The sequence below is a fragment of the Leptidea sinapis genome, chromosome 1 (assembly GCF_905404315.1).
Source record: "Leptidea sinapis chromosome 1, ilLepSina1.1, whole genome shotgun sequence".
Taxonomy (NCBI): Eukaryota; Metazoa; Arthropoda; class Insecta; order Lepidoptera; family Pieridae; genus Leptidea; species Leptidea sinapis.
This window is the reverse complement of record NC_066265.1, coordinates 11,874,797-11,887,061: the sequence shown is the minus strand read 5'-3', so window position 1 is coordinate 11,887,061 and position 12,265 is coordinate 11,874,797. Positions and strand designations below refer to the sequence as shown.

At 35.5% G+C, this 12,265-nt stretch overlaps 1 protein-coding gene across 1 annotated transcript; it reads right to left on the bottom strand.

The window, feature by feature from the left end:
- Window positions 1-2,003: 2,003 nt before the first annotated feature.
- Window positions 2,004-10,618, bottom strand: LOC126966915 (uncharacterized). The gene is made up of 2 exons (XM_050811202.1): window positions 10,333-10,618; window positions 2,004-5,921 (listed from the first exon to the last, which is right to left on the bottom strand). Exons 1-2 carry the CDS (start codon window positions 10,506-10,508, stop codon window positions 4,652-4,654), a joined length of 1,446 nt encoding a protein of 481 aa, XP_050667159.1. The 5' UTR covers window positions 10,509-10,618; the 3' UTR covers window positions 2,004-4,651.
- Window positions 10,619-12,265: the final 1,647 nt, after the last annotated feature.

The following is a 12,265-nucleotide window of genomic DNA, read 5'->3' as shown; positions in this document are numbered from 1 at the left end:
AGTTGCGTTAAATTGAACATAATTTGTCTTTGCCAGATTTATCTTGAGGTTGAATTCATTGTCATGTTTGTCAGCTTCATGATCACTTACGGAGGCATTTTTGTCAGAAGCCACAACTATGGAAATATCGTCTGCAAAGAGGACACATTTGTATCTTGTTATGTTTATAATGTCATTAATATAAATTAGAAAAAGAAACGGGCCAAGAACACTTCCCTGAGGAACCCCGTATTTAGTTAATTTATGGTCAGATGCGTATGACTTCATCTCGTTATTTTTCATCAGGTTTCGTGATGCTAACGTATTGAGGTCTGTTTGAAAGGTATGAAGTTAACCATTCAAGGGTGGTTCCTCTTATACCATGATCTTCAAGTTTTTAATTAATATAGGATGAGATACTCTGTCGAAAGCCTTCGAAAGATCAACAAATAGCCCAGTAGTCCAGTTTTTATTGTTGAGATTAGATAAGATATTCTGTAGTAGTGAAAACATTGCTTGAGTCGTAGACTTCTCTTTCTGGAATCCATACTGATCAGTATTAATTATATTAAATTTTAGACAAAATTCCATCAATCTTTTGTGAATGCATTTTTCAAAAACCTTTGAGAAGTTTGAGATTAATGTTATTGGACGATAGTTGCTAATATCAGACTTATTACATTTCTTAAATATAGGCTTTATCACTGATAGTTTGAGTAAATCTGGGAATGTACCACTGGCGAAAGATAATTTTACCAAAAATGTCAGAACAGTTAATAGACCACCACAACTTGCCTTCAAAACCTTTGTACACACCTCGTCGTACCCTTCCGAGTTAGTATTTTTTAATGACAATCTCGTTTAAAACCTCAACTTCTAACATAGGTCTCAAGAAAATAGTTCGCAAAAAGCTTTGATTGGTAGGTGCTTGAGGATGTCCATTTGTAGTCAAAACGTCGTCAGTCAATTCGATAAAGTAATCATTAAATTCATTTGCTATTCTGTAGGGGTAAGATACAGAATTATTTTTAATATTAATGTTCTCTATAATCTTATATTTGTTTGCAGTGCTTATTTCATTGTCAATAACAGCCCATGAAGCTTTACACTTATTTTTACTATTCATTATACTATATTTAATGTTGACATTTCTTTTTGAATTATAAATACAGTTTTTTAAGATTTTTGAATATGTTAGGTATTTATTTTTGGCTCTCTTGGTTTTCAGTTTGTAGTAAATATAACGCAGTCTTCTTTTTGTTTTACAGCTTTGCTTAAGACCTTTACTAATCAATTGCGTCTTACAACACCCTTGGGCCTGGGACTCCCATTCTTTTTACGCCCCGGGGAAGCACAGGGCAAATCTGCTCGCAATTGCCGGGATACCCAAATCAAGTGCTCTGTAAATGGCTAGATCACTTGGCGTTGCATGGAGTCAGCGCTTTGTGCATCGTCTGTTTGACCTGATTTTTGCTGTCGAATTCCATCTTCGTACGACACGCGTTCCTCTAGCTCAACAAAAATATAGTATGACTTCCTTGATCGTTGTTTCCAGAACGATACGTCATGGGCACTATCATAAAAAAGGTGATCACTTAACGTCAGGTGATAAGTACGTTCGTTTGTACTCCTCTTCCACAAAAAAGAACCTGCAAACAAGGCTTCGCATCAACCGGCATCGATTATTTCCTTTGCAGTGTTTTATTAATCGGTTAATTCCAGACAGACCTTAGGGGCGTGGTGAGTAAATATCAGAAAATCTGTCAAATGACTCGGCGACGAAGATAGGTGGGAAAACACTTTCTTAACCGGTTTATACAACAAAACCTTTATTATGAATTTCTAGAAACCATAAAATAGGTTAAACGTAGAACAAAACAAATTGAGGTCTTCTACGTACTAAATTTCTTTTTATCGCATGAAGTAATAATCTTTTATTACATTTTTATCAAAAACTGCAAAATTGGACTAAACTAAATATGTAGGTATACTTATTGAACTGTCATGGATGAATAATAAAACTATTTAAAATAAAAAATGTTTATTTTTAGAGTTATAATTAAATTATATTAAATACAAAACTTACGCAATACATTATGTCGTACAAGGGTCACATAAGTTTTTATAATTGTACATGAATTAAATTTACCGAGGACAAATTCATATTTGTAGAACTATGGAAAGCTTAGTTGTAGTTAGAGGATGAAAGGGCTAGTTTACAAAAAGTCTTGAAAAATAAGACAGCAATGCCCTAGAAGCAAAATCTTACTTCATTGCTATAAGGCTGTGAATAAATAATTCATCTTAACTAGTCCTTGATTTTTTTCCCCAAAATGAAATATCGTTGAATTCCGCAGCTTCAGGAAAATGTGGAATAATCCCTAAATAATGAGTTTAGAAATTGCTTCATTAAAATCAGTGTCACCTTTTAGCTCAATGCAGGAGTTGCAGAACAGATACGTGTATCAAAACAAGTGCGATGAATCTCTGTTTCGTTGCGTTATTTTTGTTGTCATGCTACGGTACAGAAATTATCTTATCATGGGTGCAAAGGTTCTGAAAACAGGGAACAAGATAAATCAGCTTCCATCAAGACCGTTAATGGCAGCAGCAATGATGGAACGCATAATTTTATAAAGAAATTGAACACTTAACAGATTTCAGAAAATTGCAGTATCTATTGGAATAAAAAATGTGTCGTCTAGTATCAAAACCCGCCAGCTACATTATTACCAGAAAATTAAAAAATATGCCTATATGGTTACATTTTCTTGAACTCTATGGATTTCATTAATAAATTAGTTAAAATTTCATTGAGATTGCTATACTTCTACAGTTTTGAGTAAAAATTAGTACCGGTAAGAGTACTTCTTTTCCAAGAGTCGATCACATTAAAATTAATTTCATGAAATTAGTTAATTTGGACGATCTGTTGAAGACATGATACATTTTAAATACTCTTATTTACTTTCACTTCACTTCGGTACTATCATAGAACCTTAATAAATAAAATGCCTCCTAATTTATTTAGTAAAACTATAATACACCAAATGAATGAAAAAAGGAGACGTTTACATGACGCTAAAAAGTGCTTTTCATACATAACTTGTTAAAATATTACACTTTTTTTCAGATATGCTCCTAAATCCTTTCCGCAACCTCCACAGTGCATGCAATCATAAAAAAAATACAATTTTTCATTGTTCGGCAATAAAGACGGCAAGACATTGTTCGGATGCACCGTAATTTTTACAAATTGCAAAATAAACTTGATCCAGATAATTTCATACTACAGAACTGCCGCAGAGGCCAGAATAAAAATACACCTCTTTTGGGCATGTTTTGCAGTTGGTTGGTTACTAATGCACCATACCATGTAAATCAACTTGAAATTATATTTCCCATGGTAGGCCACTCTTTTTTGCCACAGGACCGCATATTTGCAGATTGAAAAAAAAAAACCAAAAAGAAAAGATCCATCATAAACAAAATCATCCACAAATTTATGTGAATTTATTCAAGGAACATGCGTGTACTCATTTAGGTGATGACGATGTCGAAGTACGTGACTGGAAGGCCTTCTGCCTTCAATAAAACACTAAAAATTCCAGGATCTTGGCATTTCAAGTTCAATCCCTCAAAGCGTTTTATGCTGCACAGGGGTCGACAGAACGTTAGTGAGAAGAAAATTATCGGAGTGAAATTGGGCAACCAAAATATGTAACGAAACGAGACAAGAAAATATCTGAAATGGCACCTGCAATTTTACGAAGAGGCAATAAAGTTAACCCCAAAAAAATACTTGATGTTGCTAACCTTTTGGAAAAGCACTACGGTGAAGACTGGAGGACAATCGACACTTTGAAATATTTTAAAGAAATAGAAGAAAATAATGACAATTTTGAAGAATATGAGAATCTTCAGTGTGTCGCTCTGGAAGAAAGCGATAATTTTATATAATAACATTTTTCCTTTTTCACTTAAATACCTGTCTTCATTCATTCATATTTTTATCAATCTTAGCGATTTGTTAATGTGTTTTGTTCATTAATTAAAAAAATATTAATACGTAAACAGTTTTAATTATTAGTGCTTAATATTATTTTCTAAAATAGCTCATGAATTTCCCTTTTTGAATTTATACATCAATACATCCTGTATATTAAGAGTCAGTATCAACATCCGCTACATCCAATGAGCTGATTAACAAAATCCGTCAGATCCATAATTCAATATAAAATCCCGCCAAGTCCATTTATTTACATTTATTTAAGTTGTTTCATTTAAAAGCTGTATATAATTTCTTTTAGACTGTTCAGAAATTCGAATAAAGTAATTTTACTTAAAATGTATAAAATGGTATGTAATTCGTAACTGCAAGTCATTTATTGTAAAATTGACCTTTATGGATCTGACGGATGTTTATGCTAGACGACACAAATATGGAATGTTCACAATAATATTATTAAACGTTCTAAGAATCTGCATATTACCAATACACAATAAAATAATTCTGACAGTTTCTTGTAGGACATAAATAATTTTTGGGAGTCAAAATAATTAAACTTTTAATACTTTAGGACCACTTCTATATTATAATATAATAGCGGAATCTTTAATCCTTTCGGAGTTATTTCCTAAAAACAATGTGACCCTTTATCGTAGTTCCTAATCAATAGCCACCTAGTTTTAAATCTAAATTATTATCCGCTATATATGAAAGTATATCACTCATGTCTTCTGTCAAATCTACTGTTAACAACTGCAAATGTTCACATCCGTCAATTATTTGCTTCACAACATCCTTGGAAACCACTAATGTACAATCTAGCCATAAATTGATAATATTTTTTATGTAACCCTTCTGTAACATTTGAATCAAAGCACTGTCAATCGATATTTTTGTTTGATATTTTAATGTTAATTTTTGCAATTTTTGTGTGCATTGTAGAAAGAACATCAAAATTTCTCCTAGACTGAAATTTTCGTTACCTAATGTTAGTTTATGAAGATTGCGAAAGATATTTGTTGGCCTTTCGAAGAATTTTGGTACTGACAAGTATTTTGACTGTGTTATAATACAAAGAGAGGTGAGATTTGGACAAGATACACCCAGATTGATGACTGCTTCCAAATTTAGAGAATGGTCGATTTCCCATAGAGAAAACTGTGTTATGTAACTGCCTTTAATTTTCATTAACTTATGCATTGCATTACTGTAAGAAAAAAATGACATATCTAACCTATGCAGCTTTAAATCCCCTAAAGCCAACTCGTCCAGAAGTTGGTCCTTGTTGTGTGCTGATAAATGTGTTATTGTTAGCTCTCTGAGCTGTGGACAAATTTTACCTAACCGTCGAATACCATCTGCTGAAACAAAGTGACAGTTGATTTTACGTAGGCTCAAAGGATTAATAGGTAGAATGGATCCAATCAACATTGAACCGATATCACAGGACTCGATGCGAAGTTCTTCGAGACGAGGCAGCTCCCTAATTAACTTGATGATCCCCGTTTGAGTCACGCACCCACCCACTCGATTAGCCCGTTCATTTCGAGGTGGATCCATAGACAAAATACGCAAATTCTTTAGATCAGTTAAACATTCGAGACCAAAATCCGAGACATTACGTACTAAAATAGACGCATTGACTGAAGACCTGCATATATCAACTTTGGAAACAATGTTGAGTTCTTCAAGTTGGACACACTGTGTGCCTATTGCTATTAGGATATCGTCAGTGCAAATAAGTTTCAAATCAAGAACGACTAAACAGCTAGACCAAGGGATAATACGCACCCAAAAGTTTTGAGGAATGCTAATGTCAATATCACATTTATGAAAGACAGACATCTTGGGATGTAATAAAACATTGAGCTGAACTCTAGGATCACCACGATACTGACAACATCCTCTTTCAAGACAGAGAACATCGAATAACCTGAAACAATATTTACAGTTAAATAACATTTATTTTACACGAATATTAACAAAGCATTTATTATTACAGCATATCAAAGATCAAAATAATTTACGGGTGAAGTGATCAAGTTTTAGGGGATAAGTTCTGCCGAAGATACCAATATCGTATTAACATTCAGTGTCAGTAGACAGGTGCAACTCCGTGGGATGCTAACTATTTGCACAGGTTGCCAGCTAGGGTTGATACCCTGCTGCCCCTAGCGGTGCCCTTTTCTGCCGTGAAGCAATAATGTTCAAGCAATATTTTGTTAAGGGCACCAGAGCTACTGAAATGACTAGGCTATTGCGTTCTGTTCAGAATATTGATCGGCAATGCGTTCTAGTGGGCAATTACTGGGTCATATACCACAAGAATGTCTTGCTAGTCTGATCACTTCTTCCCATATAAACGAAATACGTTAGGTCCCATAGCAGCAGGCTTCCTTACTATGCAGTATTAATAATTTCTGTGAGATCGTTTCCTACATACAACTACAACTGCAGCATGCCGTCTACCGTATTAAGCGAAATCGGACTTTAAAATTATTTGAGCCTCAGTCTCTGTCAGGTCTATTATAGTGGGTTTGGATGTAGTAATATAAGCTGAGCAACAAAACAACACAACATTTTGGTAGCAAAGATAGCGGATATATATAAGCGGACATTGGAAAATTCCGATAGTGTGCAATATTTGGAATATTTTACGAGCAATAGGATTGTATTAAGAGATGTGAACATGTTAGCACACACAACTTTCAATTCTAAACAGGAGTTTTAGTTCAATAGAAAGTATTACTTTTATTATGCAATTAAATATTATGACTACTCTGCTAATAGCAGTGATTAATTATTATCAAAACCCTATTCGTGAGGCATGTTTTATAAAATTCAAAGGTTCTTTGTTCTTTAGAGATGTGGAGCCAGTTAGATGTTGCAATAATATAATCCAGGTTCCTCAAAAGATTTACGGCTGAGGAGAGGTCGGAACGACACAGGCAGAATTGGTGAAACACATTCACAACTTCCCCTGGGAACTCGTGCGTTTTAGTCACACAACAAGACTGTCCAAAGAATTTTTTATTGTGTTAAGTGATCTCCGCCGCCCAAATTCTCTTGCAACACCAGAGGAATCATAGGAGCGTTGCTGGCCTTTAAGGAAGGTGTACGCGCTTTTTTTGAAGGTAACCATGTCGTGTCGTCCCAGAAATACCGCACAAGGAAGCTCATTCCACAGCTTTCCTCAGCACACAAGCTCCTTAAAAACCGCACAGTGGAGGATTGCCACACATCCAGATGGTGGGAAAGATATCCTAACTTGTGGCGTGTCGTGCCAAGGTGGAATTCGGCGGCAGGAATCAGCTTAAACAGCTCTTCGGAACTCTCCCCGTGATACATGCGGTAGAAGACACACAATGAAGCGACGTCTCTACGCAACGCCAAGTGATCCAGCCGTTCACGAGCTGGTCTGCGTTGTACGCGGTCATAGAATGTGGGCCGGCTTGAAGTATGGCCGTGTTCTATTAATGACGCCCAGCTTCTTCGAAGCCAATTTGCTTTTGCCCTCCAGATAGCCACGGAATTGGCAACCGCTTGAGATTTCGAGACCCAGTATTCTGATACTAGATGAGGCTTTAATGGAAGTGTTGTCGAAGAGCGGTAATACGACAAATTGTTTTTTTTAGTGGTAAATGCGCAAACTTGAGTCTTCCGAGGTTTAAATTGGACAAGGTTAATTTTACCCCATTCCACAACCTTTTCAAGAGAGGACTCGACAGAAGACACAAGTTTTCCCGGCACCAGTCGACGATTTCCCGAGAGAGACCTGCATCGCCCATGTATACGGCATAACCAGTGCTGTCGTCTGCATAGCAATGTATGATGGAGGTGTCCAGCATATCATTGATATGCAGAAGAAACAGCGTGGGAGATAGCACACGGCTTTGGGGCACTCCAGCGTTCACGGGCTTCGGTTTCGAGCAATAACCGTCGATAACGACCTGTATGCTGCGACTAGTGAGGAAGCTGGAGGATAGATAGATAGATAGATGTCTGCCAGACTACCATTCTGCAACTGCACAGGGACGATAACTCGCCGTCCCACGACGCGAAAGAGAATGCTTATCTCCTGGGCTTTCTTTTCGCATTGAACTCGATTCTGGACCAATGTACACCTCTACCTCTTATTCCGCAGTGCGACTCATACATGCTAGACGTAAAACTCCGGCATGGCGACGCCGATAAGGTGCATATCAACTTGGCCATTCAATAAATCAAGCGGGCCCGATATTGCTGCAGGCACGTGCCCCGGAATCAGATCCTTACCAGTCGTTTTGGCTCTCCTACTAATCATTTGTAGACAATGACTTCAAAATGCGAAATTTCACTGGCATCATGTTGAGTCTGATATTCTACAACCCCACCAACCTTCCCGAATTGATATGACTTGACCTTCAAGCTTAGAGCAGGAAACGAATCGCTTGACCCCCGGTGTTCCTGAATTTACTAGGCGATTGTCTCACCATTTCCCAACATGTGAGCCTTTCGCCCATCTGCCCCATCTTGTATACAGAAAAATTCATCTTGACAAGTAAATAAAAACGTGTAGAACATGATTCTCAGTAGTGTAGAAAGTATTTAGTAACCAGTAATGAAAAACTGCAATATTATAAATAAACAATTGCGGTTTCTTAAATGGATACTGTCTGTAAATTTATATTCCTCCATGAAAAAATATTTTGTCTAATCCATAGTAACAAGAATAATAAGAGTTCCCTGTAGAGAGCATTGAAGATGATCATCAAGAATATAAATTAGAGTGTAAGAAGAATTCAAATAAATGGTGAAAAATGTAGCCAATTGTACTTAGCAGATGATCTGGATCTGTTATCGGAGTGCCTAAGACAGAACAAATGTTATTGAAACTAGCATATCAAAGTGCAATAAGAGATCTATAAATGAATACAAAAATCATCAAACCGTCATAAATAAAAACATGAATATGAAACACTTTATGAATGCAATAGACTTACTTATTATTTAATAAAACACAAACTACAACAAATATCAGTTTATGACAATAGCACAGGCAAGGACATCAAACAATAGTAAAAAAATTAGAAGAATGCAAAGATTACATCAATAAAAAAAACTAGATGTTGAGGTATTTCAAGTAAGTGAAAAAATACAACAAAAAGTTTTTTAGAAATATTAGAGAGTGGCTCTGCTTCAATTAAAATCTTGAGACTCATATCTGATGATCTAAAAAATCAATTGTTGAAGAGATCCAAATATTCTACAGTAACATGAATAAGATCTACACTCCGGACACCAAAGTAGGTAATTTTAAATAGAAGTAATTTGATTCATGTTTAACCACCTTGAATGCAAAAGTAACAAAGAGAGATGTAGTAGTCAGACTGGCCTGATCAAATTGAAAGTACTTTTGAATAACCTACAATTGATATTTAAACAACCAGCCATACAACAAAATCATTAAGAGGAAATTTTAAAGATATAAACATTTTTACTGTTGCCTCTCAATAAATTCTTGAGATAAAGTTATATATGTTTACAGGCACATAAGTGAATATTCTAAAAACTGTCATAACCATAATGTTAAAACCAAATAAGAACAACAAATATAAGCATATTATGATTAATACTCCGCTGAGTTTAGTTAGTAAGTCTTTTAGTCAAAGATATTTTATTGATATAAAATCAAATGAGTGCTTGTTAACAATATATGCGTATGCTTTTACAACATGATCCCAGAAAATGTTTAAAACAAATGAACTACAAAATTTAAATGTGGTAAAGTGTAAACTTTTCCACATAACCAGTGTATATATAGTAATATAGCAAAAATGATACCACAGATCAGGGAGGAGCAACCTCAACAGATTATTTCAATCATAAATTTTGGAATGGGTGGTAGTTTAAGACTTTCATAAGTGATTTAATAATAAAAATATATGAATTTAAATCAAAAGACTGCAAACTTAAGTATTTGAACAGAAAATGTTAGCACTTAGTTTGCGAAAGTAGGTAAGTAATTGTATAAGGGTAGATTTAGGAAAAGGTAGGCAGGTGATACAGATATACAAGATTAAGAGGCCAACAAATACTTGCAGATACTAATAACAATTGTATTTACTATACTAATACATATAATAATTAATCAAAGGTATTTCTAATATGTATATTACTGTGTACAGCTATTTCTGTTTACGTTCGGGAATATATTATGAATACGGCAGTAACAGACATAAACATAATAAGTAACTATGTACCTACTTAATTATGTATTGCAACAAAGCTCACGAGGTACTAAAACTCAGATAATGTAGTGCAAATAATAAAATAGCAAATATAATTCTATGACAATCATATACCTGGCTGGCAATAAAGAGATAAGGTATCCTTTTAAAATTTTCACTTGCCCTTCACAATCCCTGCATTCAATTTCTGGACATTTTTTTTCAATCATATAGCAACATTCGTTTATGAGATTTAAAGAACTTTTAACACACAGTTTGAGCAGACTACTAGGTTGTTTATGAGGCGACATATCTATTGATTGCAATTTAAAGAAACAATACTAATCCTTAATCTTTTTACGATAATACGGCATCAGCCATTTTAGAGTACTTTTTTGTAACAAATAATAAATATACTATAGTAGACTAAACTATAAAACTACACAGAACACACGAGACTTAATGACAAGTGTCAACTGTCAACTGTGATAACAAGTTTTTTCTTCTTCTTTGGCACTGCACAGTATGCGTATTCAGCCATAAGAATGAGGTTACCAATAATTGCAGGAGGATAGACATCAGATTAGTGTAAAATATAATATATAGGTATAATTATTATTATGTACACAACCCTAAAGGATTTATCCCTAGAAAGCACTTCAGAGGCGCACGCGAAAGAAATATATTGCCGTATTTTTAAAATTTACGAGATACAAGCTTGTGTTTCGGACTTTCGGCGCCAAGTTGACGTAGCCAACTCAGTCGCCGGTCAAGACTCCCAAGAGGCGATCGCTCCTGTTTGGTAAGTACTACTCAAAAGGCGCCATTTTATCTTTTGTTCCAGTATTTCTTTGTTGTTATTTACTTATTTCTATTTAAATTATTTGTTTCTATATAAATTATAAATATATTTTAATGTACGTCCATACCGAAGACATTTTATTTTTGTTTGTTGCCAATTTATTATTATGATTATAAAGTGATAACTAAATTTTTTGTTTTATATACTTATTAATATTGTAGCATTCCACAATGTTATGAAAAAGTAAAATCATTGTTTAAATTTGTATAAAAAATTTATATTGAAAATTGAGCGGCTCAAAGGCGCGACATTATCTTTTCAGTAGCAAAAAATTGTTTGTGTGGTATCGCACCAGAATAACACCACCCCATCTCCTACCGTGGATGTTATAAGAGGCGACTAAGGGATACAAACAACGGAGGATAGGCAGCAGCATCTTATCGTTAAGAGCATACCATCTACTGCGCTCGCCAACAAACCTGCCAATGAAGGCCTCGTCCCCAGTCCACGGCGGTCCGCTCGTGGTGGCCACGGTAGCAGCCACATAAGCGACGGGGCCGGGGGTGCTGCTAAGAATCCCGGGTGCGGTAACGCTACCACAAACGAAGACTATTGTCCCTGGCAACATACAATGTCAAGACTCTGCGGTCCGACGAGAAGTTGGAGGAAGCCGTGAGCAGATTACGATGGGATGTTGTGGGGCTATCTTAGGTCCGAAGACATAAATTCCGGACACATGCTCTACTTCCGGGAGGCAACCAACTGTGCCTGGGTGGTGTCAGGTTCCTCGTTCACAAGTCTCTCGACAACAACGTAACTGAGGTGGGGAGCGTGTCGACTAGAACCTAATACTCAGAATTACTGAACAATATTCATTGAAGGCCATACAGGCTTACGCTCCGACTTTGACACACTCAGACAAGGAGGTGGACGCCATGTATGAGGACATCTCTACAGCCATTCACACTCCAAAGATATACAGCGAACAAAATCCAACGAAAGGTAACTTTTCTTTCACTCGCCTCTTCACAAACACTTTTTCTCCTCCGTTTCTCTTAGCTTTCTTTCGCCTTTATTTATAAATAATACAATTAGTACTAATATAACAATGAAACAAAATCCTTTTTACATTTTAAAATAGATTTGATTAATTGTAATCCATATTTATCCTCTATGAAATACCTTTTGATGGGCTAATATTTTCCGTAGGTCACTCAAGTATATAAGTTATCTTAAACACCCTTATAAGTTATCTTAAAATAGCTA

What these genes read in the sequence shown, in the direction of transcription:
- LOC126966915 (XM_050811202.1), bottom strand. Translation starts at nt 10,508, where the DNA reads ATGTCGCCTCATAAACAACCTAGTAGTCTGCTCAAACTGTGTGTTAAA. An exon ending in ATCTCTTTATTGCCAGCCAG is followed by an intron (nt 5,922 to 10,332) that starts GTATATGATTGT and finishes ATATTGTTTCAG; the next exon opens with GTTATTCGATGTTCTCTGTC.